At 40.6% G+C, this 18436-nt stretch overlaps 1 protein-coding gene across 10 annotated transcripts in view; it reads right to left on the reverse strand.

Annotated features, from left to right (window-relative positions):
- Window positions 1-18010, reverse strand: part of USP45 (ubiquitin specific peptidase 45) — a 76727-nt gene extending 58717 nt beyond the window's left edge. For 2 of the 10 annotated variants that reach the window (XR_006217760.1, XM_042986872.1), the window contains exons 1-5: window positions 17224-17645; window positions 12928-13037; window positions 8237-8409; window positions 6267-6370; window positions 2435-2535 (exon numbers count right to left, since the gene is read on the reverse strand). Coding sequence is in view for 6 of the 10 variants with exons in the window: in XM_042986872.1 (XP_042842806.1) it covers window positions 2435-2535; window positions 6267-6370; window positions 8237-8409; window positions 12928-13027 (478 nt within the window). In the remaining 4 variants the exon portion in view is untranslated. Of the gene's footprint in view, window positions 1-2434; window positions 2536-4567; window positions 4605-5459; window positions 5536-6266; window positions 6371-8236; window positions 8410-8765; window positions 8995-12927; window positions 13038-17223; window positions 17656-17947 lie in introns of those variants that run through there. The other 8 variants (XR_006217759.1, XM_042986864.1, XM_042986866.1 and 5 more) reach the window with 8 other exon arrangements.
- Between the last annotated feature and the right edge of the window lie 426 nt (window positions 18011-18436).

Raw genomic sequence — 18436 nt, forward strand, 5'->3', positions numbered from 1 at the left:
AAATGCCTAGTAGTGTAATTGCTAGGTCACAAGGTAGTTCTACTTTTAGTTTTTTGAGGAACCTCCATCCTGTTTTCCAGAGTGGCTGCAACAGCTTGCATTCCCACCAGCAATGCAAAAGCAATCCTCTTTCTCCGCATCCTCGCTAACATCTGTTGCCTGAGTTGTTTTAATGTTAGCCATTCTGCAGGTGTGAGGTGGTATCTCATTTTGGTTTTGATTTGTATTTCCCTGATGATGAGTGATGTTTAGCATTTTGTCATGTGTTGGTTGGCCATCTGGATATCTTCTTTGGAGAAGTGTCTATTCAATGTCTTTGCCCATATCTTCACTAGATTATTTGCTTCTTGGGTGTTGAGTTTGAGAAGTTCTTTACAGATTTTGGATACTAACCCTTTATCTGATATGTCATTTGCAAATAACTTCTTCCATTCTGTTGGTTGCCATTTAGTCTTGCTGATGGTTTCCTTATATTAACATGTATTATATATTATTTGTATGTCAGGTAACAACATATGTAGTTAACAAAGTATATAATATATAATACATTACTACTGTATAATAAAGTATTTGTCTGCCTTTTGGCCTCCAGCTTCCTGAAAAATACTCTCTAAATCCTTGGATTTCCAGAGGGACGGGAGTGTCTTTCTTATTCTTGGTGAGCTCCTAGACAGCTTATGCTAATAAGATTACTCAGGATGGCAGCTAGCCATGCCAGAAAGACCAATGTGTGATTAGAGGATAGGGGCACTGGAGACTGAGTTCAAGCATGTGGCCAATGATTCAATTGATGCCTAGTCCATGAAGCACCAATAAAAACTCTGGACCACCACAGCTCCAGATAATTTCCCTGGTTAACAATACTCTGTGTGTATGGTTACACATTGATGTGCCGGGAAGGTGATGTGTCCTGACTCCACAGGAAGAAGATACAAGAGATTCATGTTCGGGACTTTCCCAGTACTTGCTCTATGTGTCTCTTCTTTTAGCTGTCCTGATTTGTATCTCTTTTTTTTTCTATCATAATAAAACTAACTTTAAGTATACACTTTCCTGAGTTCTCTGAGTCATTCTAGGAAATTACTGAGCCTCAGAGGGATCATGGGAACCCCTAGATTTATAGCCAGTTTGTCAGAAATGTGAACGGCCTGAGAACCTCTGGGCTTGAGGATGGTGTCTGAAGTGAGGGCAATCATGTGGGGGGACTAAGCCCTTAATCTGTAGGGTCAGCCAACTCCAGGGAGTTAGTGTCAGAACTACACTATGATTACATAACAAATGTCACCTCACAAATATGTGTTGGGCACTATGCAAGCATTTCTACACACATTATTCTAAATTTTTATAAAACATTATCTCTAAGCCTCACAATAACCCCACACAATAGAGTTACCATCCTAATTTTTTTAATGTTTATTTTTTGAGAGATACAGAGTGTGAGTGGAGAAGGGGCAGAGAGAGGGGGAGACACAGAATCAGAAGCAGGCTCTAGGCTCTGAGCTGTCAGCACAGGGCCTGATGTAGGGCTTGAACTCATGAGCTGTGAGATTATGACCCGAGCCGAAGTTGGACGCCCAACCAAATGAGCCACCCAGGCACCCAATCATCCTAATTTTTAAAAGTAAAGTAAGCAGTGAAAGACACATGGACAATAAGTAACTTAAGTGGAGACTGAATTCAAACTCAGCACTGTTTCACTCAGAAGCCCACAATCTAGTCACTACCCTGTCTGGCCTCTCATATTAGTCACGTAAATATAACACAAGATAACATCACAAGAGTGCTACTTAGGAATGCGTGGCACTTGTGCTATGAGGTCAAAGTAAAATCTAGGGTACTATTTATGAATTTATGAACTCTTTATATGAAAAGCCCACATAAAGTCAATATAAATATATATTTAAAAATTTTTATATTTATTTTTGGGAGAGTGCAAGTGGGGGAGGGGCAGAAAGAGGGGGACAGAGGATCCAAAGTAGGCTCTGTGCTAAAAGGTTGACAGCAGTGAGCGTGATGCAAGGCTCAAACTTACAAACCTCGAGATCATGACCTGAGACAAAGTCGGATGCTCAACCAACTAAGCCACCCAGGTGCCCTTAAAGTAAATTATTTTATTATTTTTTTTAATGTTTATTTATTTTGAGAGAGAGAGAAAGAGAGAGCGCACACAATTGTGCATGGGGGGGGGGGGGGAGTGTTATTTTCTTTCTTTATTTGAGAGAGGAAGAGAGAATCCCAAGCAGGTTCAGCGCTGTCAGTGCGGAGCCTGATGCAGGGCTCAATCTCACAAACCATGAGATCATGACCTGAGTCAGAATCAAGAGTCAGACACTTAACCAACTGAACCACCCAGGCACCCCAAGTAAATCTATTTTAAAGTAAATATAAAATATCATACTTTAATAAAAATTTCTTTAGCAATTGCTTAACTTACTTGTTTGTGTTTTAGAAACATGTTTCTGGAGAAAATCAACTGTTTGAGCCAAAACCTTCTTATTACAGTGTGTTGATAATTTTTCATCACATTCGTAACACCTGAAAAAATATAAAATGTAAGCAAATATTATGAAAGCATCTTCAATAATGTTGCACACCAGGTAATAAAGTTGATATTTATCGAGTCTTATACTTAAATGAAGGAGGGGCAAAAAAGTATACCTAGGGTGAGGCATTAGGGAAGTCTAGAGAAATAAACAGGAGACAGTTCAGGCACAGCCTTATCATTCAAATTAAAGTTCTGGTAGTTTATCCTAAGTGTAATGGAAAGTCATGAGGAGTTTTGTAAGCAGGGAAGTGACGTGATCCAATTCACATTTCACAAACAGCACTCTGACTAATGTCAGATGGAGGGAATAGGGAATAGAAGCAGGCCAAGGTAGAAGCAGTGGATTTGGATAAAAATGAACAGATTTAATTTACACATATTTCAGGAAGGAACAGAGAAGTATCCAAATAACTGCCATGGAAAGGGGGAAATGGATGAGGGCATGTCAGTGATTCTCAAACAGAAGCAATTTTGCCCCCCAGCCCCCCAGAGGACATTTGGTAATATTCTGAGACATTTTGGTTGTCACAACTGGGGAAGTGCTACTGGCATCCACTGGGTAGAGAATGCTAAACATTCTACGACATACAGGATGGTCCTGTCACAACAAAGAATTATCAGCCAAAATGACAACAGTGTGGAGATTGAGAAATTCTGGTCCAGAGGAAACAAGACTTACTGTGAGTTGAGAATGTTTAAAGCTGGGTGATGGGTACAGAGGATTTCATTATACCATTTTGTCTACTTTTGTTAAAGAATTAAAAAAACGAAATAACATAGAAAAGAAAGTAACTGCTAGGCTTCTGGCTTGAATACTTAAGTGATGAAGTTTCCATTTACAGAGATGGGGAAGACTGGATAAGAGTTTTATTGTGTTTGGGCTTCGTTCAGAAGACAGGGCTCTCAAAGAGATTTTCTATTTTTTTCTTTTTTTTATACTTTTTTTTTTCAAAGAGATTTTCAAAAGCACATTCATTTTTAGAAAATTGTCCTCCACTAAGTTTACTCATTAGTGCATATAGTTTTAAGAAAGGTTTTTTCTATATACTATCATTACCTGCTTCCTTTATCTTCATAAGATCTAATGGTCAAACAAGAAAATATATTTGAACCTATTGAAAATGTTTTTTTTAAGTGTTTTCTAAACATGTTATACCAACACCACTTTACATATTCACAATATTCTTAAATTATTGGTGGTCCTGGGATCATGGCTATAAACTAGGTATGGGTTCCTTTTCTAAATAGCACTCAAAATGCAGTCAAATATTTACTCATACTCAAAATACAAACATTACTCTATCACTTGCATACAGATATACAGATAAATCTGTGAAGGAAACAAGTCACAGAAAACCTTCCCAAAATATCTTCTCTAATAGACCATGATGGAATCCAAACAATGTAGTTACAGTTACCAGGCTTACACTACAATATGTGCTCAAATTTTACTTATGTAACTATTGCCTAAAATAATAAAAATTGCTCATTTGCAAGGTGCCTGGATGGCTCAGTCAATGGAGCATCTGACTGACTCTTGATTTCAGCTCAGGTCATGATCTGAGTGGTGGGATCGAGCCCTGTGTCAGTTCCATGCTGAGCATGGAGCCTGCTTAAGGTTCATTCTCTCTCTCTCTCTCTCTCTCTCTCTCTCTCTCTCTCTCTCTCTGCCCCCCTCCCCTGCTCACTCTTTCTCTCTAAATTAAAAAAAAAAAACCTGAAATGTCAAGGAATTTTTACTGACATTGCTATTTAATTTTTACGTGTTATAAAATATATTGTAACTTTAAGGTACAAAAAGGAAATGTAAAGAAAAACCACATAATGGCAGTGAATTTGGAGAAAAGAGGACAGCTCACCATAAACTAGTTCTACTTGCTTCCATCAGAAATAACTAAAACCATTTACTTGAGCATCTACTACGTTGTAAATGCTTCACATGCATGTTCTAATTCCTCACAACAACCAAAATGTATTATCATTTTAAAAATAAATAGTTTTAGGGGCGCCTGGGTGGCTCACACAGTTAGGCATCTGACTTCGGCTTAGGTCATGATCTCATGGCTCATGCATTCAAGCCCCACATCGGGATCTGTGGTGACAGCTCAGAACCTGGAGCCTGCTTCAAAGTCTATGTCTCCCTCTCTCTCTGCTCCTCCACTGCTTGCCCTCTGTCTCTCAAAAATGAATAAAAGTTAAAAAAATTTTTTTTAAAAAAGGAAAATAATTTTACAGACTACCCAAATGTGACTTAAGTTATTTTCATTATAATATTAAGTCCAACATTCCACTCACAAAACCCAATAAATTGATCACCCTTATAACTCTATTTACCTATGAAAGCAAAATTACACAATTAAGCATAAAAAATTATAAAATCACTAAGTTAAAACTAACAACATTATGCTAGGTAAGGTGTTTATTTTCCCCCTGAAATTACATCACGATTCATACCATCTTTATGGTCCTAAGAGCTATAACACAAGTTCTGACATAGACTCACTTGAAATGAGCCTATTCTACCAGGTGCCACTCAATGCCCCCTCCACCTTCCTCTATTCCTATGGTCCTGGAACTGGGGTCCCCAGACCAGCAGCACTGGCAATGCCTAGGAACTTGTTAGAAATTCTTAGGTGCTACCCAAGAACTACGAAAGCAGAATCTTTAGGCCCGGGACCCAGCAATCTATTTCAACAAGACCTTCCTGGTGATTCCGATGCACCCCATAGTTTGAGACCACTGCTCTGTTCAGATTACAGAGAAATATCTGCTGAGCTGCCACATAGGGCGGCCTCTTCCTCTCCCTTGGCTCCACTGCATCGTTTACATAGTACGTGGCCTCTGTGCCTTCCTCATTCTCCCCAGTGTTGTTACTTGGGGCCAACAACAGCAAAAACACAGATGGAGCAAGCACCTGACCCGTGCCCTGGATTAAAAAAGGTGATTAACTCTTCTATAAGCCGAAACATCCTTATATTCACTTTAGGTCCCTGAAATGAAAACACAAAGTTAAAACAGTTTTGTGTTAAAGAAAACTTGAAAACTTCCGGAAATTCATTCAAGGAGAACTTGAAAACTTTTGTAGGGGTCTGAAGATTCCAATTAGAAGATTTTTGTTGCAAAACATATAGAAAGCTTTTCAATACAGTATCCATTTATGCCACTGTAGTAGTGTGTTATGCTGGTAAGAAACTAGGGAATCAAAACACTTGTTTTAGTGCCTGGATTTTTACTTTGTAACCAGAAAAAAGTAAATGATACTTGATGTAACATGAGTATCATTTTTATGCAACGTGGGGGAACTGGATTTGGTTCCCAGCAGGGTTAAGTAGTAAAATCACTGGAGTTTCTACAAACTACATATGCCCAGGCTTTCCCTTTCCCTGCAGGGAATCACCAAACCACTTGACCGCCTGAAGTACCTTCCTTCTCCAGAACTCTAGAGTTCTGTATTAGCAAGTTCATTACAAAAAATCAGCTAGGAAGGATGTTTCTTTACCCTACCAAGAAAATGCTAAAGACAAGTAAAGGGATGACTAAATTTTTTCTTATTTAAATTTTATATTCATGGGTAATGTTAATTTTCTTACAGTATTCTATAGATTGTGTTCAGGCTAAAAAGCATCAGCTGGTACAACAACTTTAAATATTTTACCTTGTAAAGCTTGGAGAGAAGATATTTTTTGTAGTGGACACAAGTAGTGACAAAAATCTAACTTACCATATAATCCATGTGCTCAGACTAATTGTAATACAATGAGATTCTGTTCTCTGATTCTTGTAGTGCTTCACTGAATGATGGCTTTCTGAGTTTCTACCGCATCCCTAAAGATGAACAGAATGCTATTTGTACAATTTACATTTACGTTTCCTTCAAATTAATCAAAACCTAAATCATACTCAAACGTATACTGAAAAAGTTTTGTTTTTAATTTCAAGCAGGAAAGACAAGTTTCAGAAAGGAATATAGATTCTCATTAAATTTAATTTCTTGCAAAGAGGCTAATTTGCTTTTTGTTATATAGTATTTACCAGAAACAATCATGACATAAGTGAATTTCCCTATTATTTAAAAATGCATACACTCTCTGCCTTTTACACAGTGGGGCACCAAGCATCCCCGCAGACCAGTGCCCCCTCCTATACACACATTTTCTAGTACTGTCCACACCTCCACCCAAACCCACGACAACTCATGAGACTGAGACCAAAATCATAGTAATTTCCCTCACCAGGCAAGTAAAGAAATAAGATCCAATTCTGGTCAATGAGACATGAGGGGCAGTCTGCTGGATGTTTCTGGCGAAGTTTTATATATTAAAAAACAAAACAAACAGGAAAGGGATATCCTTTTTGCCCTTTCTGGCCTTTGGGGATTGCTCTGTGATACATAACACATGAAACATCTTTGGCCATAAAAAGTCATGAATTGAGATTGACACAGAAGAAAAATGGAAGAAATCTGTTTTCGATGCTCTTTCCATTGAATTAACTAACCCTGAAGTGGTCCTCTTATGGACTGTCTATGAGAGATAATAAGGAATTCTCTTATTTTAGTAAAATTATATACATCTTAAATATGTTATTCAAAAATTATTAATGATAGGGGCACCTAGGTGACTTCAGCTTAAGTCATGATCTCATGGTTTGTGAGTTTCAGCCCCACATTAGGCTCTCTGTTGTCAGCACGGAGCCTGCTTCAGATCCTCTGACTCTCTCTCTGCCCCTCCCCCACTTGTTCTCATTTTCTCTCTCTCTCTCTCAAAAATAAACATTTAAAAAATTATTAAAGGGGCACCTGGGTGGCTCAGTCGGTTAAATGTCCGACTTCGGCTCAGGTCATGATCTCACGGTTTGTGGGTTTGAGCCCCGCGTCGGGCTCTGTGCTGACAGCTCAGAGCCTGGAGCCTGCTTTGGATTCTGTGTGTGTGTCTCTCTCTCCGCCCCTCACCTGCTTGCACTCTGTCTCTGTCTCTCAAAATAAATAAATGTTAAAAAAAAATAATAAATAAAAAATTATTACAGTATTTATTAATAGCTTCTAAGCTGTTAAGATAATCTGTTTTAATGGTTTATTTATTTATTTATTTATTTATTTATTTATTTATTTATTTATTTATTTATTTTTGAGAGAGACAGAGACAGAATGTGAGTGGGTTAGGGGCAGAGAGAAAGGGAGACACAGAATCCGAAGCAGGCTCCAGGCTCTGAGCTGTCAGCACAGAGCCTGACGCAGGGCTTGAACTCACGAGCTATGAGATCATGACCTGAGCCGAAGTCGGCCGCTCAACTGACTGAGCCACCTGGGTGCCCCAAGGTAATCTGTTTGTTTTTTTTTTTTTTAAAGAATCATTTCATAGAAAAAAATTAATTTAGAAAGATGTAAAAAGAAACTTGGATTCATTTCATAAGTAAATACAAACAGGTAAAGACAGGTCCAGGCCTGAGAACTACTGTGAGTAGGTTGGCTTCCCTTTCAAAGTATTTCTAAATCACACATGATCACTTTCTGAAGATAACATACCTTTTACTTTACCTTAACAAAGTTTCTAAGTTCAGCCTTGGAAAGGTCTATCCAAACATGGAATAAACTTATCTTAAGTTCTAAACATTACCAATAGTCCAACTCATAATAAGCATTTAATAAAAATATTTAAGACTAAAGTCACAGATAAAAATCACTCTTCTCACCTGAAAACCACACTTGAGGCACAACCAAATGTCAGAGGAAAGTACTGGCTGCCCATCACAGAATCTTCTTTCCCTTAAACAGTCGGAGCAAACTGACCACACATTCTCAGCTATTGCTTTCTTCACATGATTCACACTGATGGCAAGACTTACATGTGGGCAAGTGAAACCTACTGAATGAGACATAACAAAATCTGAACATTTTCTTTGCTAAATCAAAGTGCTATCATCATTTAGCAAAAATCAATAGCATGAAAACGCTGTAACTAAAAAGCAAAGAGATTAAAAAAACCAAATAACTTAAAAGGATACATACTGCATGGCTTCGTTTATAAAGCACTTGTGAAATAACATAATTATAGAGTTGGAAAACAGATTTGTGGCTGCCAGGAACTATGGGTGGAGGACAGGTTACCTATCATCAGGTAACACTTGGGATGGTGATGGTACAGCCAGGTATCTCAATCGTGGTAGTTACAAAACTATACATGTAATTAGACTGCGTATAGAGTTATACACACTCAAATACACATGAGGCCTTGTAGATCTGGTGAAATCAGAAGAAGCTCTAAGGATTGTAGTGATGTCATCTTCCTGGTTTTAATATCATACTGTAGAAATAAGATTACATCAGGAGAGGTTGGGTGAAGAATGAATGGGACCCCCTTGTGTATTTCTCTGTACCTTCCTACTAATTTAAAATCAGGTCAAAAATAGGGGCGCCCAGGTGGCTCAGTCAGTTAAGTGTCCAACTTCGGCTCAGGTCATGATCCCACGGTTTGTGAGTTCGAGCCCTGCATCGGGCTATGTGCTGACAGCTCAGAGCCTGGAGCCTACTTTAGATTCTGTGTCTCCCTCTCTCTCTGTCCCTCCCCCACTCATGCTCTGTCTCTCTCTATCAAAAATAAACATTAAAAAAATTTTTTTAATAAATAAATGTTAAAAAAATAAAGTAACATTAGGCCAAAAGTAAAAAGTTTAATAAATAAAGGAGATAATTTGCTAAGCAGCTGTGTTAATAAGGATTTTGAATATATTTTCTTCTCATTACGATACACACATAAAATCTTTCCACAGAGCCTACCTCTGCTCTGATGCTATTTTCATCACTGTTGGGAGAAAGGAGAGAGAGAGGAACAAACAATGGAATAATTTACAGGTACAAGTTTTGTCCTTAATGAATTTTTTTTTTAATTTTTTTTTTAATGTTTATTTTTGAGACAGAGAGAGACAGAGCATGAACAGGGGAGGGGCAGAGAGAGAGGGAGACACAGAATCTGAAACAGGCTCCAGGCTCTGAGCTGCCAGCACAAAGCCCAACGCGGGGCTCGAACTCACGGACTGTGAGATCATGACCTGAGCCGAAGTCGTACGCTTAACTGACCGAGCCACCCAGGTGCCCCTTAATGAATATTTTCAAATAGCAAATGACTTTGCATAGCCCTTAATTATCCTTTATGACAGAGTCCCACTGTGTGCACCGTGAGGAGACAAATGGCCAAAATGACCTAATATGTTTTTATTTCTTCAGATAACCATAGTCTTCTCTCAAGGACACAATGACACTTCCATTTCTCCAACTTCAACTATCCCAAACACCAAAACTACAACTATCTGCCAAAACCAAACAACGAAGGAAAGACTGAGTAACTTGAAGAGGGAAACAGGAGTATGTGCATTTCCACTTTCTCCACTTCCCTTCCTAAACGCCCAGCACTCCTTGCCCCTATTAGTTAGAGAGAGGCTAAGCGTTAGTCCCATTCATCCTGAAGGCTAAGAATGTGACTCCTGACAAGTGATTTGTTGTAAAATATAATTTACTTTCAGCAAAAGTAATGTGAAAATCTGATAAAAGATTAAGCCTTCTCATTGTACACCAAGAGCAAGTTACAAGAATAGACACAAAAGGAGTAACTCTGAAGTCCTATATTTGAAAAGGACACATGCCATTAACGAAAGGGGTGTTCTGGGGAAGACTGATAGATGACCAACAAGAACAGGACCTAGACATGGTTTATCAAATATCACTGCTTTGAGTTTTTATATTTTAAAATTCTAAGTGGAAAAATCATTCCATACACTTTCTATATCATCTCTGGGGTGGGATCTGGCCAGGGGACAACTTTACTAGTCTCTGATTCTATAAATCAGACTTATAAAACTAAAATTGTTAATGAATTCAGAGATAAGTAAATTCATTATAAAAAGGTTCCAGGCCTCTAAATGAATTCTATTAGCTTTTAAATGCCTCAACCATAGGTACTTTTTATAAAGAAATCTGAAAGTTCAAAGTTTTTCTACAAGACTAGCGTGTTTAAACAGTATTTACAGGGGCATCTGGTGGCTCAGTCAGAGAAGCAGCCAGCTCTTGATTTCCACTCAGGTCATGATCTCACGGTCATGGCTGTGCACGGACAGCATGAGCCTGCTTCGGATTCTCTCCCTCTCTCTCTGTCCTCCCCCCACTCATACTCACCCTCTCTTTCTCTCTCAAAATAAACATTTAATAAATAAGTAAACAGTATTCATAATCTCTTGTGGGGGGAAACATAAAATTTTTTTTTCTGTGCTAATGAGATTTCCTCAGTTTTCTGTAATTTATTAGACAGAATTAGACAAATTCTGTCTAAATTTGATTTGCCAAACAAGTCCTCTAGGGATTCCTGAAGAAAATCTACAAATGTATTGAAGTCTATCGTTGTTCCACATTAACAAATCAGAAACAGCAATTAAAATCTCCATGTTTTTCATCTTAAATATTAATAAAAACTCCACAAGGAGGTCTTCCAGTTTGTAAATGATGGTCTAAAATCAACACTTTCCCATTCTCTTCCCAGAACCACCCAAGGTCAACAAGAACACGAAAAAAAACACCAAGTTCATTTTCAGAAAAACCAGGAGACAACTGAGGCCCAGAAATCCCAAATAGGAGTGTATACAGAAGGAAGCAGAGAGAACACTGCAGCTGTAGACTTCACAGAGAACGACGTGTGCTTCACAGACAAGAACAAAACCGAAATCTCTGTGCTGCAACCACACTGGCAGGAGCTCCCCTGTATCCGGTTTTGTTTTAAGAAGCAAAAGGCGGCAACGTCTCATTCACTAAGTGAGAAACAAAAGAACAAGCCATGTTTGCCAGAAATAGTCTTCTCTCTAAGGCAAGGGAGAAGGGATATTTTGGATTCTGAAATAACCCAGGGTGGCATAATCCTGTTGGGTGGGAAGAAGGTTCAATGCACTCAGACTCAAAACTACAGTTGGTCTCGACAGTGCTTTGGCCTTCCTTCTTACACGAATATTCCAAAACTAAATGGCCCAAGAAAAGTGACCCTACTTCAAAGAATGAAAGAAATGAGAAATCAAAGCCACAAATTCTATGCCAATATAATAAAAAGGAAAAACAAGTGGCACAGAAATAACTGCCATGAAATGAAAATACAAAACAGAAGCAAAATGCTCCAGCACAAGGTGGCAAAACAGTAGGAAGTGACCAGCAGGGTTCAGGAAAGAAATGGAAGAAAAAAAAAAAAACCACAAAAATGACGGCAAAAGTAAAAAGGAAAGGGCATAAGGTGAAACAGACACTATAGAAAACACTGTAAAGATAAAAATGAAAACAGCAAGCAAAATGAAAAGGAAACAGGAGTTTTAGAATATTTGAGGAAAAAGAAACTAGAAGACAGGCAAGGAAGAGTTAACATAAGAATACTCAGAATCCCTGAAAAAAAATCATATCCACAGAATAAAACAAATGCTTAAAGATATAATTTAGTCTTCCCTCAATATAGCAATCTAGCTGTCCTCAAACACTTTCCAAGTTAAAACCACGTAAAAAGGAAATAAAAGGGGTGTCTGGGAGGCTCAGTCAGATGAGCGTCTTACTTTGGCTCAGGTCAAGGTCTCACAGTTCCTGGGTTCGAGCTCCTCATTGGGTTCTAGGCTGACAGCTCAGAGCCTGGAGCCTGCTTCAGATTCTGTGTCTCCCTCTCTCTCTGCCCTCCCCTGCTTGCACTCTGTCTGTCTCTCTCTCTCTCAAAAGTAAATAAACATTTAAAAAAAAGAAAGAAAAAAAATTTTAAACAACTTTTTAAATGGAGAGCTGAACTAGTAAGAAAGTATGAATCCTCAGAGGCCAAAACGGAGGTCATGAAGCTGAAGAGAAAACCAAGTCCAAGGAGAGCAGCTCCCAGAGACGCCTCCCGGCCTTGAAGGCTTGGTTTTAACAGGCCATGAAGAACGGGAAACAAAAAGATGCCAATTCTAGGTTACTTTATAAACTAAACAAAAATCTCAATAAAAATATCAACAGGATGTTCTGGAACTAGACAAGCTGATTTTAAAGTCCATGTAGAAAATAGTGAAAATAGGGACCCCTGGGGGGCTCAGTCAGTTAAGCGTCTGACTTCGGCTCAGGTCATGATCTCACGACTCTTGAGTTTGAGCCCCGTGTCGGGCTCTATGCTGACAGCTCGGTGACTGGAGCCTGCTTCGGATTCTGTGTCTCCCTCCCTCTCTCTGCTCCTGCCCCACTCATGCTCTGCCTCTCAGTCTCTCAAAAATAAATAAATGTTAAAAAAAAATTTTTTTTAAAAAGAAAAAAAATAGTGAAAATAAAGGGCAAAGGATTTAATTAAAAACAAATATGGTTATTTTCCGCAACACTATTAAGGATGCCAGATATCACAATTTACCAGCAATGTCATCTGAAGAGTCTTCATCACGAGGTATAGCAGGCCTTTTACTTCTTTTTGCTTTCTCGGGTAAAGCTTTGGAAGGTTCTTTCACCCGCATCTGTTAGTTACTGAAAAGATGAAGGGGGGGGGGGGATGAACATACTTTAATCCTCAAAATGAAAATTTTAGCTACTGTACCTTATGCATATTAAAACTGAAATGACTTCTATTTTAGTTGGGCCTAGGAAATCAACAGAGGGAGAAGAAAACATCAGGTGAAACCAAAGAAACCTTTATTAAACCAATATACAAATGCACATGACATTTGACTTTTACCAACTACTCCCTGGAAAAATGATGCTCAGGTGCATGAAAAAACTAAAGTTCTGATCAAGGAAATAAGTGCTGCTTCTAAACCATGTGCTCCCCTTGCCATTTTCCCATCCCACTAGCTAGGAAATAGTAAAAGCTGGAAAAGCACAGACCAGGGATGGAAACCGTGTGCCAGCCCTACCTGCACTATATGACCTAGCACTGAAGTGAGAGAGAAATAAATTGTTTTACGCTACTGTATTTTTTTTCTCCACTTTTTTATCATGAAAAAATTTACACTTCCACAAAAGTTAAAAGAACAATATAATAAGCACCCATATATTTACTACCTAGATTCCACCCGGAGAACATTTTGCCGTATTTGTTTTATCTAAACATCAGCATGTATGGAGAGAGACATATATACACGTATGTGGGTATGTTTGTTTTTGCTCAACTAGTTTAAAGGAAGTCGCAAAGAACATGTCTCTTTTAAGAACATTTTTCCATATAATCTCATCATCATCACATCTAAGAAAATGAACAGTAATCCCCTATTCTGATATTCCACCATATTCTAACCTCTTTAGCTGAAGCATCTTCCATACGGTTTCTTTTTAAATCAATCAATATTCAGTCAAGATTTGCACTCTGTATTGGTTCTGTCCTGTTGATTGTTAGTATCTTTTAATCTACAACTGTTCTTCCCATCTTATACTTTCCTAAACACTAGCTTTTTTAAGAGATCAGGGCAGTGCATATGAGCCACCTTAAAGATGTTGTTAAAATGAGGATTTCGGTTCAGCAAGTCTGGTACAGGACCTGAGGTTTTGCCTAACAAGCTCTCAGTTGGAAGGATTGCTGGGAGTCCATTGCTACACTTTCTTTTTTTTTTTTTTTTAATTTTTTTTTTTTTTAACGTTTATTTCTGAGACAGAGAGAGACAGAGCATGAACGGGGAGGGGCAGAGAGAGAGGGAGACACAGAATCTGAAACAGGCTCTAGGCTCTGAGCTGTCAGCGCAGAGCCCGACGCGGGGCTCGAACTCACGGACCGTGAGATCATGACCTGAGCCGACGTCAGACGCTCAACCAACTGAGCCACCCAGACGCCCCCATTGCTACACTTTCAATAGCAACATCATATAAAGTACCACACTTAATTTGTCTCTTCATGGTGTTACTTACCTCTGTCCCTTACATTTCTTAAAACCCCAAAGTTAATTCTAAAAATTTTAGATAAAAAGAAGCATTTTTTAAAACCACTATACTTGGAGTCTCTGTTAAAGTAGCTTAGCCTAAATGCTACCTAATATCTGTTCCATGGCTAAGCTATACTGTAATTTTCATAACTGTTTCCTTGCTTTTATTGATCAAGGTGGAAGAATCTTTCAACTCAATAATAAATTCTGAATCTTGATTCAGTTCTACCATATTCCACAAAAGGGAGTTTTGGGGTTTACCATTTTAAGAGCCATTTCTTCAACTCCAGGGGTCATCACTCTTGAAATGAGTTGCAACAAATCATGGCCTTCAGGGTTGGAGATCTACAAAGCCTCTGAGTTCCCTGACCATTTCTTTTCTTTTTCTTCCAACTAGTCTCCACACCCAACATGGGGGCTTCATGATCGTGAGTTGAAGAGTCAGATGCTCTACTGACAGAGCAAGCCAGGAATCCCGACCATTTCATTTCTGACTGTCTTTTCCCTCCAAACTTCCTCATCCACTTACCCGTATAGTTCCACCTTGCAAAATCACTAATTCAGGTATTCCGTTCCCTAATCACAACTGAAGTTCCTCCAGCTTGCCTGATCAGCCACTCCTTATTTACTTTTTTTTTTTAATTTTTTTTTAACGTTTATTTATTTTTGAGACAGAGAGAGACAGAGCATGAATGGGGGAGGGTCAGAGAGAGAGGGAGACACAGAATCTGAAACAGGCTCCAGGCTCTGAGCTGTCAGCACAGAGCCCGACGTGGGGCTCGAACTCACGGACTGCGAGATCATGACCTGAGCCGAAGTCTGAAGTCTGACGCTTAACCGACTGAGCCACCCAGGCGCCCCTCCTTATTCACTTTTAATGCGCAGGTTGACAAGAGGCTGCCTCTCACCAAGCACTTCCATGATCACTACAGCAAGGCACAGAGATGGGGAAGTGGCAAATGGAGTGCTGGTTCTTAAAGCTTCAGAGAGGGGCGCCTGGGTGGCTGGATCGGTGGGTTAAACGTCTGACTTCAGCTCATGACCTCTTGGCTCATGAGTTTGAGCCCCGCGTAGGGCTCTGTGCTGGTAGCTCGGAGCCTGAAGCCTGATTCAGATTGTGTCTCCCTTTATCTCTCTGCCCCTCCCCCACTTGTGCTGTCTCTCTCTCTCTCTCTCTCTCAAAAATAAATAAACATTAAAAAAAAAAAAAGCTTCACTGGGAAATGACATATGTCGCATCTGGTCATATTTTACCAGCACAAGCAAGTCATAGGGCCACATTTAACTTCAAGTAGACATGGGGCATATGGGGGTGGGAGGTGGACGTGTACAAAGAGTGCAACCTTACCATGTACATAGGAAGAACAAAGTATGAAAGCACAGCCTTAAGGACTACCATATCACTCCTCTAACACAAATTCAAACCTAAATGAACCCAATTAACTACTTTCTCCACGTCTCCATCCAAACAGGCTGGAGAAAATCTTGTAAGAAAGCAGACTGGGTTGCTAAATTCATAACACAGTCTCAATCTCAAATGGATTAAGACATGCCATTATCCACTACACTTTCTGGAAAACTTACTTACCTACTCCTCACACAGTCATCTGAAACCTTTCTCACTCTCCCAAACCTCTCACTCCTCCATCTACTTACTTCTCAAAATAGTATCTAGTCTTCTACTTAACTGAGGGGGAAAAAAAGACAGAATCAGATGGCAAATCTGATCTTTCCACCCCCAAGCCTACAGTTACCTCCAAATATTTCAACTTGATGTCCTCAAAATATAGGCATAAGTAATAGAATCTAGGAAAAATGGCCATGAGAGACTTGTCACACCTTTTCCCCAACTGCACAGATAAACTCTAGATAGGCAATGGCACATAATGCTGGCAGAACAAAAAAATCAGGTGTTTGACCTATAAACTGCAAAAGGTCTGTAAAAGACACTCAAACTTGGTAAGTAGGGTTAAGTTCCAGTGATTTTTCTGACATATGGAATATATCTAAACAGAATTACTTCTGGACAGCAACCCACTATTTAGCAATCACTTATCTGGATAGCTTTCCTTTTCAGTCCTCTTTAAGGCAAAAAGAAATAAAATTAAAGTTCAATTACTAGACCTTCAAGTTCTTTCTACCACCAATATTGGATCTGGGGAGTTCCAAGCCCACCCACACATTTGGGGATTCACTTGAAGGACTCACAGGACTCAGCATGTAGTTGTACTCATAACTAACTTTTATTACAGCAATGTCGTATGGACTACAGCCTGGATCATAATGCAAAAAGACACAAGTGAAGTTTGCAGGAATCCACGTGCAGGCTTATGTTCTCTCCCTCCCCGAAAGGGTCAAACAGAGCACTCTTTACCCCAAAAAGGAAAATCTAGCAATGTCTGTGCAATGTTTCTGTCAGGGAACCCATAACAGACTCACAGGCCAGGGGGGTTTTATGGGGGCTGGTAACTCCGGCTTAACTACATAGTTCTCTCCCAGATGCCAAACAAGTTGTAGCCTTGCAAAGCGGACCTTTCTAAGGATAGCAGCCTCTGGGCCGGTGCGTTAACGCTTTTCAGCACAAATAAGCTCTGGCCATTTTTCTCACGTGGTTTCTCAAACAAAACTTTTCAGTTTTCAACTTCAGTATTACTCTAACATCTGTCTTTTCTCTGCTGTAGGCTGTGCAACTAAGTTATTTAGAGATGTTTGCATTTTTTTATAAAAAGATGCTATACAAACAAAAGCCCATATTCTCAAAGAAAAAACAAGAGAAAAAGAAAAAAATCATTTTTCCCTACCCTTGGACTCTCTCTCGGGCAGTTGTTTTCAGCGTGGGAAGGACACACTGTCCTTTTAGTTATCAGGCTCCAAAACATGAACAGCACGTGCATACTTTTGCTGTGCATCAGGCTCGGCTCTAAGCACTTCAAAGATGCTATCACACTTGATTCTCAACAATCACCTTTTGAGAGAGGTTACTATTACTTCCCTCATTTTACCCTTAAGGAAACAGACACACAGAAGTTAAGTGACTTGCAGAGGTCCGGGAGCCAGAGAGTGGTGGCGACTCGGACCCCGGCAGCTCGTCTCCAGGGCTCCTAATACTCTGCGATGCTTCCAAAACCCCGCGGTGAGCCTTGCTTCCTCCGGTTCCTACCCAAAGCATCCCAGCTTTCTCAAGACAAAACGCGTAGTGAGGCGAGAGCGCGGGAGGGAGGCGGGAAAAGGGTGTCGGGCCGAGCCTCGGTCGCGATCCCGCGGAGACGCGGGCCCCTCCCCGCGGCCCCCCTCCCGCCCAAACAACCCCGGCTCCTCCAGCCGCCGCCCAGCCGGGCCGCACTCACGCGGCCCTCGGCGACCGCCTGGAAAGCACCCCCCCCCCCCCGCCCCGGGATCGCGAAGTGGGGAGGGGTGGAGGCGCAGGACGCCTCTCTCCCAGGCCCGTCCTGCCACAAGAGGCTGGAGGCGAGGAAGCGACGACCGAGATACTGCGGCAACCCCAGCGCCGCAGTCCGGACTCACCACGCCGGGCCGAGACGCCGCGTCTACAACTTCAAGAGACTGCGCCTGCGCAGCCGACCTCCCCGCCGGTAGGGGCGTGGCCTCGTGCGCCCGCCCCACAGCCGGGCGGGTTCCAGGCCGCGCTTCTGGCGGTCGGGCACCGGGAGTGGGGCGTGGACAGGGCGGGGTCGGCTCGCGTCGCGCCTGCGTTCTCTAAGTCTGCAGAGTGCTACAGGCCAGGCTAATCTTAGAATAACAGCAACTGACTCCAGGTTGCGTCCCGAGTGTCCGGGAGTGCGCAGCTCAGGCCTTCCCCGAGTCGGGGACTTAGGTCCCACTTGTTGCTGAGGGCCTAACGGGATAACCTCCGACTTCCCTCCATCACCCTCTTCTGTACGATAAAGTCACATCTAATATTTGTCATATGTTATCTTGCATTTTTTCATTAGTTTTGGCTTACCTGTCGTTACTTACTTACTACACAGAAATTTTCTTGACCTACACCTATAC

The sequence above is a fragment of the Panthera tigris genome, chromosome B2 (genome assembly GCF_018350195.1).
Source record: "Panthera tigris isolate Pti1 chromosome B2, P.tigris_Pti1_mat1.1, whole genome shotgun sequence".
Lineage (NCBI taxonomy): Eukaryota > Metazoa > Chordata > Mammalia > Carnivora > Felidae > Panthera > Panthera tigris.